The sequence below is a fragment of the Ornithodoros turicata genome, chromosome 1 (assembly GCF_037126465.1).
Source record: "Ornithodoros turicata isolate Travis chromosome 1, ASM3712646v1, whole genome shotgun sequence".
In the NCBI taxonomy this organism is placed as follows: domain Eukaryota; kingdom Metazoa; phylum Arthropoda; class Arachnida; order Ixodida; family Argasidae; genus Ornithodoros; species Ornithodoros turicata.
In genome coordinates this window covers 232,332,433-232,350,605 of record NC_088201.1, presented here as the reverse complement: position 1 = coordinate 232,350,605, position 18,173 = coordinate 232,332,433, and the positions used below count along the sequence as shown (strand labels likewise).

The 18,173-nt window shown below is 44.2% G+C and overlaps 1 protein-coding gene across 2 annotated transcripts in view; it reads right to left on the bottom strand.

Annotated features, from left to right (window-relative positions):
- The window catches only part of LOC135379095 (uncharacterized), a 51,991-nt gene that overhangs the window by 9,729 nt on the left and 24,089 nt on the right, over nucleotides 1-18,173 (bottom strand). For both annotated transcript variants that reach the window (XM_064612349.1, XM_064612350.1), the window contains 5 exons: nucleotides 15,872-16,009; nucleotides 14,570-14,671; nucleotides 11,841-11,978; nucleotides 10,416-10,520; nucleotides 5,664-5,801 (listed from right to left, as the gene is read on the bottom strand). In XM_064612349.1, coding sequence (XP_064468419.1) covers nucleotides 5,664-5,801; nucleotides 10,416-10,520; nucleotides 11,841-11,978; nucleotides 14,570-14,671; nucleotides 15,872-16,009 — 621 coding nt within the window. The remainder of the gene's footprint in view (nucleotides 1-5,663; nucleotides 5,802-10,415; nucleotides 10,521-11,840; nucleotides 11,979-14,569; nucleotides 14,672-15,871; nucleotides 16,010-18,173) is intronic.

Here is an 18,173-nt window from a genome sequence, read left to right as displayed (position 1 = left end):
TGGATACAGTAGAATTGATAAGCCACTCTGAGTGCTTGGACCACCATCTTTCGGCATAGCAGCTGCCCAAGTTGCTTTCTGACGGGTCAACCATAACCCTACACAAGCAGCAAAACATATGGACAGTTTCTCTGCCATGCTGGATCTGTGAATGTGTGTACCAATGCAGCCAATATACTTGTTGTTTTACTGTGAAATCTTCCACTCGAGATATCAGCTATCAGTAAATCCAAATTTGCTTTGGAATACCACTCGAACTTCAGAAACACTGTTTATGTCATATTCGTGTTCGGCGCAGATGCAGCAGACTGCAGATTTATGACTTGTAACTACCTATCCCGACCAATAAGGCACACACACAAATAAGGCACAAATAAGTAAACACGGCGAAACACGTGTCCTCTGGTGCTGTCACATCGTTCCATGAGTATATGTTTCTCTGCGTGTCGCCATTCAAGCCATCTTAATCTGTAATTTTTAATTTCAAATGCAAGTGTCATTTACTTGTTTCTTTAATGGCTTTTTTCCCTCTTTTTCCCTCAGTCACCCTCCCAGGTGTATATCGCTCGCTGAGCGGCCCCTGGTTTGCAAATTCGGAACGATGCGCAGCTTCCCAGAGCTGACGAGCCGCAAACACGGCGAAACACGTGTCCTCTGGTGCCTTCGCATCGTTGCATTGAGGGTAGTTTCATTTTAAATCGAACAACGTATGAAAGTCGTATTTTTTAATTCGCCCAGAAAAAATACATGTTAGAGGACAGTTCAAACGACGCAAATCGCGCCACATGCGATGCTCGTGCGTGTAGTAGTTTCCGCATAGGAGAGGGGGAAAGCCAGAGGCTGCTTGGGCGCGCTTTCTTCTGGACCGACTTTGACGGGATCTAGCACCGCTGACTTTATGCCTCGGAACTGGAGGATTTTTGTGATTATAGGCTGCACCATAGACACTGTCTACAGGCACCCACAGAACTCTGAGAGCCACAGATTTTCTGTTAAAAAATGCCAAACTTCGCGTAAACGTTCAAAGAGGCCAAACTTTGTTACCAATTTTCTTCATGACGGAACGTCTGAGAACATCGAGCTTAGTGCCATTCGATAGGACGTTGAAAGAGCTTTCGTGCTGTATAAAATTTTCTCAGCCCAGTTGTTTCTGCATTATTAGCTTGAGAATCACACATGGTAGGCGAAAATTGCCAATGTTGCATCTCAATTTTCTCAAAAATGCCATCTTCGATTTCCTTGATTATTTTTCAAAAGGTGGCGTCATGTCTCTACTTTAGACGCCAAGTGAGACAAGCTTTTATTTTTGCCTGAGAGACGCGCAGCGATTTTTTTTGTCAGGCAGGGTGCACGAGGCTGCGGCCTTGCGCGCCCCACCCACGAGGACGCGACCTTCAACCTCTTCTTTGCTACATGTGTCCCGCTGACGGAGAAATCAATGACCACACTGCGTGAGCTTGTTGTAGTGTCCCCGGATCATCACTTTACGTTTACCCAATGGTCTCTCAGTTCCGTCAGGCTCATTCAAACCGTGGGAGAGTACATGAGTTGCCTGTGCGCCCTTGACGAGAAGCCCCAGTTCGACAAACATACCGACAAAGCAGTGAGAAGAAACGAAGCGCCTCGTAGAGATCCACTGGTAACATCTTAGCTTTTGTTTCAGGTTGCCGCCAGTCCCTCAGGCAGTGTGAAAGGCACATCCTTTTCATTGGTAAAATAACGAAAACCGAAAGTTTCGAAAAACGTAAAATGTGCCCATTGCGAGACCCCTGCAGGTGGTGGCTGCCACCATTGGATTAGCATCATCCGATAGCTTTGGACATGACCTTTCACATGATATAAAGTGACTGGGTTCAAGCGCATTCTTTGTCCGCCTTGTATCGCAAAACCACGAGTGGTACGCGAAAATTTTGCATGTTCGATCTGCCGGAATATTTTTCACGATTTATTCCACAGGGGCAGAATTATGCCGGTACTTTGCGCTGCTGGTAAAGTACATTTTCTCTTTCTGATTGAGACGTAAGTCTACCTTTCCGCGGAGCGATTTTTCCACACAAAGGCGCTCTTCGTATGTTTACGAGCGCGTTTTGCTTCGTAGTCTTTGCTTTGTAATTTAATGCCCAGATGTTGCATTATGTACTTGTTTTGCACTTATGGTACGTATGTTTATTTTTTCCTTTGGAGACGCACGGCAATACTTTCGTGGGCGACTTGAACTTGCTATTACGCACTTTCATGGGAGTCGCTCGCACGACGTGTGCGTATACGCACGTGCGCATATTCACTATTCTCCCGCACATGTGCTTGAGGCAATGCACATACGCACGCTATGAGGCTGTCGTGCGAGTTAATATTAAGAAGGCAGAACTACGGCCACAGGGGACAGAAAGTTACATCTGAGAATACAAACTTGAGATAACAAGGTCGCGTGGTTGCAGTCGCTTCTTAGCTTGGGCGCAATAAGTGATAGTTCCGAAGGTGTGCATGCTCTCTTTAATTAGTTTTATGCTCCGTAGCGTTATTTCGGAACCACGACGAGTTGTACAAAACCCGTAAGACCGCTGTGATGACAGTTGCTGCTCTCAAGTATAACACGTTCGCCCTCACCGAGATGTGTCAATGTCACCGTGGGAATCAAAATTTCTGACAGAACAACGCACAACTAAAAACCCTCGTTTCCGGTAGCCGTAGGTACCTTAAACCCTCGGTGTGGTCTTCAGTAGTCCTTCTGGCATCCATGCGCTTGAATCCATTCACTTTATATCATGTGAAAGGACATGTGTAAAGCTATCGGATGATGCTAATCCAATGGTGGCAGCCACCACCTGCAGGGGTCTCGCAATGTGCACATTTTACGTTTTTCGAAACTTCCGTTTTTCGTTCTTTTACCAATGAAAAGGATGTGACTTTCACACTTCCTGGGGGACTGGCGGCAACCTGAAACAAAAGCTAAGATGTTACCAGTGGATAAAGATCTCTACGAAGCGCTTCGTTTCTTCTCACTGCTTTATCGGTATGTTCGTCGAACTGGGGCTTCTCGTTAAGGGCGCACATGCAACTCATGTACTCTCCCACGGTTTGAATGAGCCTGACGGAACTGGGAGGCCATTGGGTAAACGTAAAGTGATGCTCTGGGGACACTACAACAGGCTCACGCAGTGTGGTCATTGATTTCTCCGTCAGCGGGACACTTGTAGCAAAGAAGAGGTTGAAGGTCGCGTGCTCGTGGGTGGGGCGCGCAAGGCCGCAGCCTCGTGCACCTTGCCTGACAAAAAAAATCGCTGCGCGTCTCTCAGGCAAAAATAAAAGATTGTCTCACTTGGCGTCTAAAGTAGAGACATGAGGCCACCTTTTGAAAAATAATCAATTAAATCGAAGATGGCATTTTTGAGAAAACTGAGATGCAACATTGGCAATTTTCGCCTACCATGTGTGATTCTCAAGCTAATAACACAGAAACAACTGGGCTGAGAAAAATGAGCTCTATACAGCACGAAAGCGCTTTTAATGTCCTATCGAATGGCACTAAGCTCGATGTTCTCAGAGGTATCGTCATGAAGCAAATTGGTAACAAAGTTTGGCCTTTTTGAACGTTTACGCAAAGTTTGGCATTTTTTAACAGAAAATCTGTGGCTCTCAGAGTTCTGTGGGTAACTGTCGACAGTGTCTATGGTGCAGCCTATAATCACAAAAAAGCTCCAGTTCGTAGACATAAAATTAGCGGTGCTAGGTCCCGTCAAAGTCGGTCCAGAAGAAAGCTTGCTCAAGCAGCATCAGACTTTCCCCCTCTCCTACGCGGAAACTACTACACGCACGAGCGTCGAACGTGGCGCGATTTGCGTCGTTTGAGCTGTCCTCTAACATATATTTTTTCTGGGCGAATTAAAAAATACGACTTTCACACGTTGTTCGATTTAAAATGAAACTACCCATGAGTATATATATATATATATATATATATAGAAAAGTTGGAGTTGGATCGGACGGCTACGTAATTATAGTTGAAATAAATGGGAGACAGAAGACAAAAGTAGGGGAAGTAACAAAAAAAGGGTTTATTAAAACTTAAAAATCATGAAAGTTAGGGAGAATGTCTACGTTACGGCGGAAGCTCCGCCTTCTTCGGGACAAAAGAGCTAAATGTGGCCACGAGGCTGATAATACAATAAGAAGATAATGACAATAAGAAGTCTAACAACCTAGATAAGACCCTGTTGCCTTTTCTCGTTTCAGCCAGATCAAGGTCCCCACTGACCCACAAGGACGATGACCCCACTCCTGGACCTGACACAGAAACGCTCTGGAATTTCCCCAACTGACAACCGCCAGGTGGCGGGAATTTCCCCCAACCGATCACGTCATTCTCAAGCCCCTTATCAGCCTCGTGGCCACATTTAGCTCTTTTGTCCCGAAGAAGGCGGAGCTTCCGCCGTAACGTAGACATTCTCCCTAACTTTCATGATTTTTAAGTTTTAATAAACCCTTTTTTTGTTACTTCCCCTACTTTTGTCTTCTGTCTCCCATTTATTTCAACTATATATATATATATATATATATATATATGTTGTGGCAACCACATCGCAGTCTGATAACGACACCGGAGGGAACCGGTCGGGACCGTGGGGGCGTTCCCCGATGAATTTAAAAGCCGGTCGAAAAGGGAAGAGTGGCAGTTGGTTTTGCTGGGCGTAAGCCGAAGGTCTGATTCTGTCTGAAGGTAAAATAAACCTGTATGTGTTCTGATTGAATCTGTTGTGCTGTTTGTTCCTTCGCGCACGGAACGGACGGGCTGACGCCCCGAGGTTGTGGGAACTTAGGTTTCCACAATGTATATATATGCACAAAATTAGAAAAATAGCATAGGCTCGTTGGCTGCACGTTGAACATACGTTTGTAAGTCCCCAACGCCGCCACACCAGCATTGGACAGCTGTTTCGGCCTTATTGGGCCTTCATCAGTAATGCGTAGTAGCATGCTGGTCAGAATGAAAAGAAGACACCAAACAGATTTCCTTTGTGAATCTCAGATAAAAGTGGAAAAACAGCCTCATAACGTCGTATTTAAGAATGGTCAATGCGTCAAAAGGGGTCGAGCACCCCAGTCGCTGTTACCCACGTCTTTGTTCCACAGACACTTCACTCTAAAGGCAACATGGTAACATGGCGGCTGTCAGTGATAACAAGATAACGGGCCTTTTACATATAGACACCGGACTCAGACTCGCACCTATCCAATCTAATTAATGAAAAGCGCTAAAACCGCAGTGTCAGGGATATAGAATGAGTGAATCCAATTACGATGTAGCTGTTAATCTGTATTCGCGTCTATACACTGGTAATCAATAGTTTCAATGACTTAAATAACTTAAGATAAAGCAGCCGTATTGGTTAACCGTCCCCTTTCTGTACCGCGTAGCAGCTGCAATAGCTACACCGCTTTGCGGCATGCCCTTAGTAATCGCCGTGAAATAACACCCAGTGAGTCAATGAAAGCGCGATTTTTGCCTAGCAAGCACAGCATCGACAGCACCGCCGACGCATCGCTGTTACGTCATGCACTAAAGTGAGTCTACAGGGAATAATATCATTGAGTGTGCAAGTGTGTGCAACACGATGTGCAAGAAAACGGATCCCTTCCCCCAAATTTGGTGGTCATTCAGTTACCTGCGTGCCTCGTCCATTCTTCGAGTACCTTCTTGAGTTTCTTTATATGAATCGGCTTCCTGGACATCTTTACCTGGTCGATGACCTCATGGAACTCTTCGCCAGTCAAGTCGTGAAGCTGCTGCATATAGTCTGCGCCTATGGGAAATTTCAACACTGGGATTAAAATCGTCTGAGGCTTTATGAAGACAACTTATACGAATGCGTCGCATGAGAGTTATTATACCCACATTTGTACGTGTTACCGAAAAAAACCACTACTGCCCTTACTAGTGATCTCCGAAGAAATGAACGAAATGGGTTACTTCGTCAGTCGAGCGTGGACTTTCATGCAAATGAGGGTTTACTTTCTGTCTTCCGGTATGCTTTCGTATCCGGACGTCGAAAAAAGAACACAGTAGATACGCACTAACCAGCAACGCGCACAGCAAGGACCGGACGGGGTGACTGTAACTGTTTTTCTTTGTTTTTTTTTGTTTTTGTTGTTTGCTGGAATGTAGGGTTCAATCAACAACGTGACAGATGGGCCGCACGAACTTCGTAGATTTAGCATCTAAACATTAAAGTCCAAAAAGTAAGAGTCTCTGCAATGTCCGCAAGAAATGTAATCCACTTCATGCCGAACCTTTTTCTTTGTAAATGTCATGAAAACTGTTTTGTGGAGATTTAAGTGCATACGCAATCATGCTGTATTATTTCGTAGTACACAACCCCTGTTATTTACCAGCGCAAAATACAATCGTCTCCGAATCATCGAGTATGAGCGAAATTTTTTTCAGAAATATGATTGATATAAATAAGGGATAAGACATAATATTTCAGGGGTTTACGGTGCGAGACACCTACTTAAGCAATAAGAGCGGTCCCAAGAGTAACCACTGTGGTACACCAGAACCGATATTAACCATGGTAGACTTACTGCCACCAATAGCTTCAAATTGGCGTTTTAACATAACATAATTCGAAATGAAAGACACAATCTGTGGATTATACGATTAGCGTGGAATTTGTGCTATTCGCAAACAATGGGACACTGTGTCGAACGATGTTCTAAATTCTATAAATGCACAGTCCTTTCCTGAAGCAGCGTTGAGCTGGATTAAATAAACATTGTGGTCTACAATACTAGCGTACAATATAGAGGGTGTTGTTAGGCGTCATGAAGGTGCTGAAGCTAATCGAATTACCCATATCAGTGTTCTGCTGTAGGTCTGGCTGTATTAGAGTTGCGTTTTTCCTTTTTTTTTTTTTCGTTTGTAGATGATTTTTGAATTATTATTATTAACCATAAAGTGTATTACGTTATGTGATTTCGTAGAAATGGTACATCCAATATTCCCTGCTGTTCATTTGAATATTAGAAGCATTAACAGCCATTCTGACGATTTTACTGTGTTGATTTCGCAAATTCTGAAGTGTGGTACATCGTTTGTTCCTTTATCTGAAAAGTGGTTATGTGATATGAATGACTCTCACTACACAATACACGGGTGTGTTCCTGAATTTTCACACCTGCACAACGACCGCCATCGTGGAGTTGGCTTATATGTGAGGGATACTGTAGCATACAGAGTTCGGTCAGATATCTCCCTAAATACTCCACTTTGTGAGTGCATTTTCATTGAAATCATAGACAGTACACTCATGTTATCCATGGTGGAATACAGCTATCAGCGTTTCCTTGTCGTCCTTTATTTATTGGTGTTGTATACAGGTTATTTCACGAAAATCCCCGGCTGCATAATTCCGTAAACAGGTGGCGCTGTCGACGAAATTTCTTCTTGGTAAAGATCTTTGGGACATCGATCATAAACCGAGTAGTGAAGGGCTCATTCGCATACGCTCACTACTTAGATAAGCATATTAAGTCTTAACTTTTACTTCGCACGCTTAAGGAACGTCTGTTTTACGCGTCTGCTAATGGGTCTTCAGCGAAAAATATTGCAAGAAAAGAACTGCATCGACGCTTCGCGATTTTTCCGAGTAATTAATCGGTTTCGATTCACATATTTCTTGCGGGGAGCAGATCACCAATGCGCTCTTTGGTCTAGCTATCCGGCTATCAATTTCGTGTTCATCCGCCTGGTTGACACACGGGGTTCACGGAAGATAAGGAACAGCGGCAAGACCGCAGGAGACGCGTTGGTGTTCCGTCTCCTTCTGTACACTCTTAAAAATGAACTTCACCACGTAGCACTAAAAAACACTAAGTGTTGATGCGTTGTTTTTTTCTTGCACTATTTTTCGCTGTAGGTCCCGATGCGTAAAACAGAGGTTCCGTAAGCGTGCGAAGTAAAAGTTACAAGTTAAAATATTTACCTAATTAGTGCATGTATGCAAATGAGCCGCTCATTACTCAGTTCATGGTCGACATCTCAAGGATCTTTACGAAACAGAAATTTCTTCGATAGCGCCACCTGTTCACGAATTATTCAGCCGGGGGATTTTCGTGAAACACCCTCTATAGATAGCCGCTAAGTTCTGTTACCCACTTTTTAGATGATCTGGATCGGGTACTGTTCACATGCTGGTCTCAAAGGTATAATGTAGTCATACTGGAAGGCTTAAACATTGATTTGATGAGCAGCAGTCCTACCTCAAAACATACATATAATGAGATTTGTAGTAACTATGGTTTCCAAGAAATCGTAGGTCATCCTACAAGATTTGGTGGCACCCATCAAAATAACCTTATTGATCATATTATTACAAATCGAAACGAATTATTCTTAACACAAGGTGTGGCTGCTTGCAACATCAGTGACCACGAGCTCACTTATGTAACGTGTAATACGGCTCCGGTCAGCCATTTGGAGACTTCCTTTCGATCGTTTTTGGATTTTGCTCAGGCTGAGCGATATCTGTCTTCACAGATGTATTCGTTTCACGGTTTTTCTGGTGCCCAAGAGAAATTTAGCCAATTTTTGAGTATTTCGCAATCGATTATTACAAAATTAACTCGTCAGACACGTGCTACAAAACGAAATACTAAGAAGAAATCTTGGGTATCTTCTGGTCTCCTCAAATCAATAAAACACAAAAATAATCTGTACAAAATATGTCCCTCTCATCCAACAAACTTTGACTTGCTTACATGATATAAGCGATACAATAATTTGCTTCGAAATCTGCTAGACGTTACAAAGAAACAGTATTTGGCTCAGTCCATTGCTAAATGTGATGGTGACAAAAAAAAAAGTTATGGAATGTGATTAAAAGTGCCTTAAATAAAAATAATAATATCAATCAAAATAAAAATTATAAAAGTAACTAAAAGAAATAATATAAAAAATAAAAATATAAATAGCGATAGGTATTACTAATTTGTCCACCAGATCTAGTGAAGTAACTAAGGACCAAAGACAGAAAGGTACAACGTTTAATGATGACTTTAGCAGCTCTTAAGCAGAACTAAGATAAAGAATAATGCTCCGACTGGGAGCTCACAAGCTTTTATGAACAGCGGCGAACATTGTAGAAAGTGCGCGTTGGTGGAGAGGAGGAAATACAGAAGCCTCTAAAACGTCATCGGCACGTCTTTGAGATTGATGTGAGCGAAGGAGCAGATACTTCCAGAAGGACCGCCTGCCATGTATCGCGAAGTGTCGCGGGCCCCAGCCCGTCGTTCGACGCCTCGTTGCCTGTTGGTGTTGTTGCCCCAAAGATGATACGTGACAATATCTTGCCCTGTGGTGATGTTCCGATTTAATTACCTCAGTCTCATTCCTCCTCATTTATTCTTCAACCAACATGCGCACAAGAAGTTCGGAGCGTAATTCAGTATCTTAAGTTGAAACACTCAAGCAAACGTTCGTGTAATGTTCTTAAAACAATTTAAGTAATATTTATCAGGTGTGCAAGACGGTGTTATCAATGACATTTTTACTGAAAGAATCTTTCCCCAAGAGCTGAAGGTCGCCAAGGTTGTCCCAGCGCATAAGAAGGGCGGTAAGCTTTTGATATCTAACTACTGACCGATAGCGATACTTTCACCGTTGAGTAAAATAATAGACACTCCTCTTAACGGAGGCTTACAGATTATTTTGACAAACACAAACTTTTATCTGAATCTCAGTTTGGCTTTCGAAAGGGCACATCTACTGAAATAGAATTAAGTAACGTTCTTGAGAAAATTGAAAGGTGCATCGATTCTAAGACACTTACTATGAACATTTTTATAGATTGAATGAAAGCTTTCGACCTAATTGACAAGAAACTGTTGCTCCTGAAACTTGAAAGGTATGGGATAAGAGGAGTACCCACTGCGCCTGCTCCGAAATTACTTGACTCGAAGAAACCAGTATGTCTCCATCGGGAAATTCCGATCATATTTGGCTGAGTGCAAAGTAGGTGTGCCGCTATGGTCAATCTTGGGTACCTTCCTGTTTTTAGTTTTTATCAATGACTTGCCTAAGTTCTTAGCCAAAGACTGCACATTGTACGCTGATGACACCAAAATATTCGTACAAGGCAGCATACCTGAGGGCTTGTTTCATGAAGCTAACCTTGTCATTAGGAAACTATCGCTCTGCTTGTCGCCGAGCAGTTAGTTCCGTTAGTTCGCCGCGTTAGTTCCAAATTATACTAAATCAAACTATGTTGTGTTTCACCCTTGCCAACAGTCTTTAAATATAAGTCACTTAACTGTTTTCATCAACTGCACTTAAGAGCCTGTACAGTATAGCCTGTACAGACCAACAACCGCCCTGTGTGTTTTGTGCTGCGCAAGCTGTGCTAACCATTTTGACTCACCTATTTCCATGAATTTCTTCTCGTAACAGCCAAGTCCCGCTTGTTCAAGGAGTTCGCAAATCTCCGGTTGTTTTTGTTTCTTTGCCGGAGTGGGCTCCATTGTGTCTGGAAAATAGGCGATTGGGCGGCACGTTGGAAAAATGATAATTACCTTGCGTGTAACAACAACCTACGATTGCCATTAACATTGAGAATGTATCGGCTCATCTGTAGTAATAGGAGCTTTTCCTAATACCGACATCCAACGAGGTAACAGTCGCAGGAATAGCCAGCGTTCATGAGGCGCAACGTTTTTTGGGCAAATATACTGTCAGTCGGCCGAAACCAGCAACTACCTGCAAGCGGTGCTGCTCGCATTCAGCCCCGAGTGAAACCTCCCGGTCAGTGAAGGGAGAATTGCCACGTGAGTCCCTACGGCGTGATGCGATTTCGTTCGTGGGTTCATGGGCTAAAATACTGCAGCGTCAGCTGAACAATATCTCTTTTTTTGTTTGTTTGTTTTTGCAAACACGTGGCAGCGATTTGTTAAAGGTGATGGTGATCTTTCGGCGTGATATATTTGGTAAGCAACTGCTAAACGAAATACACCATCGGTTGCATTCGAACCAGCAATTTCCGATTGCAGTAAGATTAAGTAATATTCTCTGTGGGTGGAGCTAGCCAGTCGCACGGGCACAGGCGGTCTTCAAGTGGCACATGGGACATTTCGTCATTAAGACGTATCCTTTCGTCATCTTGACGTGAAGCTCCTCGTTACGAACACCTCGCAGTTAGCGCGCATCGAGATGTAGCGCGCACTTGTGAATCCTTCTACGTTGCATTGTCCGTATTCGAAATAATGAACATTGAGTACGTTATACTGAGTGCCCCAGAAAACGCCTCATTGGATTCTAATAAAAAGCTACGCCACCTAGAATCATGCGGTCAACGGTAGGTTTTTGCCGCATCCTGATGTGAATGTCATGTACCGTAAGTTTAACTATGTAAATATTTGCGAACTCAACTCGGAAATTTGCCAAGTAAAGTCACTTTTTAGCCCGACAATATGAAGAGCGTTCCCAATTCACTCAAACTGATGATAATTGACAGTTATATTCACGAGCTATGCCATCGGAAAAAACAGCCGAACATCATGCTTTTCGGAGCAGCGGACCATAACGCGCAATGACTTTTTGAGCACAATCACTCTCAGTCCGACGAAACGAGGCTCGAAAGCCAGCCCAGAGAGCGATAGTAAACAAAGAGTAACAGTTCCTAGAATTTGGACAGAGAGCATTTTCCCAGCCGTTAGTGAGCATGTAATTTCTCAATCAACGAAGAAAAATATATCGACATTCTCTCAATCAACATGTTCGGCGCACGAATGCCAAGATGGAGTACATCAGGACCTAGTGATGTGCCTCAGTTCAATGGTGAGGAGCTCACCTGGGTTCCATGGCCAATGTGCCAGTGCGTTCTCCAATCTCATGACGTGAAATGTGTATTCAGCCATGCCAACACTGTCGACGACCTCTTGAAGCTCTTCTTTCGTCGAGTCAAAAAGCCGCTGCACATTGACCCAGCCTAAGATCAAGTTCAACACTTACGTTAAACACGTGCGAAGTCTCATTAAGTCGATTTACTACTACATGCATTGTAGAGCATGCAAGGCACTGCTGTACGATTGAGATTTACTAAGTTCATTGCTCTACAAGTGAGTGAAATTGCCCCCTTGATTTATTTATGTATTGGTCATTAGTTAGATGATCACTGAGGGGCATTACGTAACGGAGGTGGCACTGGCTAGGCATACACTCATATAACTCCAAAAGGAGACAAATCAACAGGGCGATCTAGGTAATATGAAAACTCAATACAATCAACTATGCAAATTTGGGTATTACAGATTAATACTATAACTTAAAAGCCCGAGACTAGGCGACAAAAAAACGACAAACACAGACAAGGTCTGTGACAAGGTCAGAGACCTTGTCTGTGTTTGGCGTTTTTTTCGCCTAGTCTCGGGTTTTTAAGTTATGGATCTATACCACCAGCTGGCTTGCTACTTCTCTATCCTCTCGTTACAGATTAATTTGCGAAAATTACTGACTGAAACATCGGAAAAGTTGTTAAGCTATATATAAAATACTAAATATACTAATACTATACACATACTGGTCACGTAAACTTAGCAATACAGCAGCACCAAGTCAATATAAAACACTTTATGGTGGTCAAATACAGACGCATCAAACCAACACGAAGCTCTCAAGTGAAACAGTCGGTGGCACGCTACAGAAAAGTCTTGTCACGGAGCTATTAAATCTCGCAGGATCTTGGATAGTGACGATGTTTTGTGGAAGCTCCCTCCAGCACTTGGTCATGGGGCAAAAAAAAAAAGTAAAAACGAGTAAGTAATGTAATCGTGGTTGCAATGTTTTAACTGAACCTTGAAGGTCCAGCCTCGGAGAAACGCATGCTGCTCAACAAGTCTGTGCTCGAGAGACTGCTGTAAAAATTGCGATGGAAGAGACCTCTTTGTTCGCAGAGCTAACGTAGGAAGGGATTGATCGGTTTTCACATCGGAAACACTAGTCTGATTGTTGTAGTAACTGAAGAAGAATCGAGCGGCCCTGTTTTGTGCAGCTTCTGTGGCTTGTCCATAATTAATCTGATGAGGTTCCCATGTCCCAGAAGCCTATTCAAATTTCGGCATAGGAAGTGCATAGTATTAGTATAGTAACATACATAGTATTTTTAACTGATGGTGGGTAATCCGAGGTATTAAGACGCAGATGGGGGTGGGGGATCGTGGCCGAGAATAAAGTATGCGCTCCCGAAAACGTATGAAAGGTGCTTAGTCCAGGAGATGACGTGGCCAGGACAGCCAAATATGCAAACTAATGCAAAGCGCCCACGTGGTTAATAGCTCAAACTCTAGTTTCTTCGTCAAGATTCATGGTGATCTTGATAGACATTGATCCAACGTCATTTGTGCCATTCAGTGCAACGCGTGTCATGCGTAGATCAAACGAGGTACTGTCTTTTCCGATCAGATTCCACAACCACCGGTCGGACGTTAACAAAAAGCCAATTCTTCCTGTTTCTCGTCATTTCAAACAGCCTGGTCGTTCAATAAATGACGTCGCCCTTTTTATTTTTCAAGCGAACAGACCAAGACTTCAGATAAAGCCAGGGAACAACGCGACCTGATTTACAAATTCCAATCAATCATTAACGAAGATCCCGGAGTACATTAAAGCTGAGCTACGCCGATTTCCGAGTGTTACAGAATGAAATGGTACTCACAGGATGTGTTCATAAGGGAACACTGATTATGTGTGCAAAATATTTATCCCAAACTCCTCGCGGTTTTTCGAAAAAGTGAATGTTTAGTTTCACTGCCATTCTGTCTTATAGCCCGCAAACCCTGTGTCGACGACACATTCGTGGTCTGCCCATGCTCCGGCTTGGCATGATATTTGGCTTGGTTTCTTCCGCCGGGCCAGCCAGTTTCTTCTGCCCAGCCGTCTGCTGCGCAGATTCACATTGGGGAAGTGATAATCAGTTCGCTATTAGAGAGCCAGTATATTTCTAGACTTCACTGAACCCACGAGAATGTGCGTTTTGCTTCCTTCGACATCAGAGCATTTGCTAGGCCAGTACAGACTTGCAGGGATTTGCCTCCATTGAAACCACGGACGCGGAAAACGTTCGTGAGAATCTGGCCGTACACGAAGACCTGGTTGAGCCAATGAAAGTATGCCGTGCACAGTTTACTTTATTTTTGTACCTCTTGCCGTAACACGTCTCCAGAATGTCGTAGATCATTAAACTGACTTGGGAATGTAATTCGCGAGACGTAATCATCCTAAGCTCGTCCACAATTTGCCCACCCATCAGTTACATTTGTCACGTTGGGTATCAGCACATGCTTCAAGCTATTTAGCTAAAATCGCATTGGAGGACGAACCGCCCAACGCATATGGACGTCTCATAAGGGTTCGTACCGTTTCAAGCCAGAGACAAAATGGTCGGACGTGTCCATACTACCACTGATCTATTGAGGCTGGCTTCAGAGAAATCGTTCAGAGAATCATTCAGAAACCATTGTTTTTAACCGTTAAAAAACAATGGAAGCATCTGCGGTAACACAAAGTCGCGTTTTGGCTCACCTCTCTCAATGAACTTGTTGTAGTAGGCGAGGAGATCCGCTCGCTGAAGTAGCTCGTAGAGTTCACGCTCCGACTGGTTCCGCCCAATGGACGTCGTTACGGCTGCAAAGTAAGTTCGCAGTAAGCGATACAAAACCAACAGGCGAGGAGTGAGATTTAAAATGGTTCGTCAAGATAAAATAGAGTCAACTTGCCAGCATAAGGGAACTGTCAATAACAGATACGTGAGCTATACTCGACCAGGAATAGGAAGAATACGAGTAAAAGGGCATGTAACATTTCGCCCCATGTTACCCGGAATATATTTAAGAGAAGATTATTCGATACGATGAGGACCTGCGTCCCAAGCTTCACATTGCATTACATAATGAACACTCTGAAAGACACACATGCGTTCATTTTTACATTTTACGTTTTTTTTTAATTTGTCACATGGATTACACTGCTGCAGATAACAGCCGTATTAAAATGACGACTTACATTGTGCTTCATCCTTTTTTACTTTCTTCATATTCTTTTATTAAACATGTCGTATTTCAAAAAGCAGCATGGAACGCCCAGAAATATATAATCTCCGTTGGCCTATACTTTTTCCCTTGAAATTTCCTAGCCTGTTATAGTAGAAGATTAGTACCGGAACACCACACTAGGGGCGGGTGATCTTGGATCAGTCAGGGTATCATAGATATCGCAGCACTGCTGACTGATTACCTCTCCACATGTAACTGCAAATTACGTCATCTGATTAAGCTCATATTCACGGGTTAGCGCGTAACCTAGGACTTTAGAGCATTTGTCAACAATGCTCGCTAACGTTTTGCTAAAAAAGCAAGACACAGGTACTAAACGGTGGCATGCAAAGTGATACAAAATAAAATCGCAACGTGCTTGGTGAATACTTGATGTACTTTGCGTTGCAGTTTACTTGAAGTACATTTGGAATTGGGTATTATGTGCTGTACTGCTGCACAGAATGTCGTGAGTAGGTGTCCAACTACTGGCACCTCTATCTCTCCATCCTTCATATCTATGCAATTTCGCATGCGGAGGTGCGGTACCCCTAAAGGGCTTAGGTGATGGTTGGCTCAATGTGAGGCTTTCTTCAACGCAATTAGATTGATTAGGTATATTGCGGGGATTGGAGAAAATAGCTGGTCAACCGCTTTATGTGCAAGGCAGGATTTGTGAACCAACGACGATACCCTTAACCGGCTTTCAGTGTGCTAGTACTCACCGCTACCGAACGCTAATACGGGGTACACGAAGGTGTTGCCCTGCCTTCAAGTTTAGTTGTTCATTTACCTGACTGTCGTGTCCACTGGCCCAGCGCATTCTTCAATCTCTTGACGTGAAGTTGCTTTTCGGCCATGCCAACAAGTTCAATCACTCGCTGGAATATTTCCGCCGTGCAGTCACAAAGCTGCTGAACATTGTCCACGCCTAAAGACAATTCCAAAAGGAAGGTAAGGGTTTGAAGACACGTGACTCCATGCGTTATAGAGGTGCCACTAAAACAATATCAAAGGGATTACGTGCGGTTACGGGTGGTATGCAGACACTGAAGGGTGAGCGAACCCGAGATATATCCCGAAGAGTAACGTCGACCACGCTACATGGCGGTGCCCGCGCTACAAAATGAGACCCGTGTACACCGTTTTCGCGACAGAAAAACATCGAGTCCCGGGGTAGTAACGTCAGCCCGTCAGAACGCCGCTGAGCCCAACTGCACCCGGCCATTTCTCGCGGTTCCTTGGCCAGCGTCGGTGATGTTCCGTCTTCGGAGCCCCTTACGATGTTCTTAGTCGTGAGAGTCGTGGCCCTACAAACGTTTACGGAACACGCGAGCGGCATATTTCCCCCTCGGTGCGCAACCCTAGCGGCAGGTGAAAGTAGTCTTGTTCACTCGTTCAGACTGGTGGAGAAGTGCGCCGGCAGCGACACCAATTCAAACCACGTTTCGAGCACATTCAAGCGGTACCGAAACTGCCGCAGTGTGTCGCTACCAGGGCACTGACTCACAGCTCTGAACGAGTAAACGAGCCCGTTTCAGCTCGCCGGTAGGGTGTGGCGCCGAGGAGAAAATACACCGCTCGCATGTTCTGTAAGCTTTTGTCGGGACCTGTGTATCGATAGAACCACTAAATAAGCTACGCTTCAGAGTAGCGTCACTGAGGTACTGGAGAGAGCGGGTCGCCATTTTGTTCGCGGGGCGCAGTTGCACCCCCTGACGGCGTCGACAGTGCCATCTGTGGGGTACACATCGAACCTTCGGTGCATCTGTCGATCTGTCTCTCCTACGCCGGCACCGTACTACTTTCTGTTTCTGTCTCGCATTATGTTGATTTCTTTGCTTGTGCTGAAAATTTGTGTGCAAGTGTTGACCGCCGTTATGTCGCGGTGCTGTGCGAAAGGGTGTTCAGTTTCGACTGAATGGCGTCTGCAAGCATGACTCGAGATCGTCGATCGTCACGACGAAGGCTTTCCACCAACTGCCTTTTTTTCTCGCCTGTGCATAGTAAGTATTTCTTTTAAACTCGTTTAACATGATAGAACTAAAGCTTTTGCCGGAGTGGGGTGCTGAATTATTTGCTCTTGTGGTTGTTTGGCCTGTGCTGTTGTGCTTAACTGTCCGAGTATTTCTAGGATCACTTCGCTCCGGAACAGTTCGAGACGCACAGGACGGACGGGCGGTTGCTTCTGAAACTTTTTGCTGTGCCGACATTCAAGACCTCCGAAATTCCCAAAGGCTGTGACAGGTGCAAGATGCTACGATGTGGATGTACTCCGTGATCACAGAGCCACCGCTTTTGGGAGAGAATTGCGCCGCCCATGAGGACAGCCCTGTTGTCGAATGTGTGTATCGTTTTAACTGATTTTCATAAAATGGCGGAGATAACTGAACTTCATGTCCAGTTGCTTGCTTCGTTGTCAGCTCCTACTGTCCTGCTGGAAGTTGAGATACTATCAGACTACGCACCGCAAGAGCATGAGATATATACCACTGATGAAAGTAAGAAAATCTTTAGAAAGGCCCCCGAAACATGACATGACCGTGTCTTGTTGACATTGCAGCGCTTTCGTTCAAATGATCGGCAAGAAGTGGTACCCTGTGATGAAGATGGTGAGCTCTTGAATTTTTTCATTACTCTGTACCTCACGAGGTCTTTGTCATTGTACATCCAGGCACTCAAACCCAACAGACTGCAGCTTTCTCCCCTTGTGATGAAGGACCCCAAATGCCCCTGGCAGCTAATGTCCATGCGGTTGCACAGAGGGAAACAAGCCCACAAGCAGAGGATGTTCATGAAGCTGGTGAGCCAGGAATTGTTGGTGGGTGCCCATTTTCAACTTCCTGTTGTGAAGCATAATTTGGTTGATCTGTAATGCTGTCATTAAAAGCCGTGTATGCTTTCATATGGTGGCTAGCAATGGACCAAGAAGTGACCCAGTCTCAGCAAGTCCAGGAGCTTCAGTCCAGGCTTCACCTTGCAGAGGAGAGGATAGCGGAACAGGAAAAGGAGTTGAATGTCCTACGAAGTAAGGCACTACAGTTGCAAGTGTAGAGCGTATTAATATTTTGTTCCTCTTGCATTTCCAAAGGCAT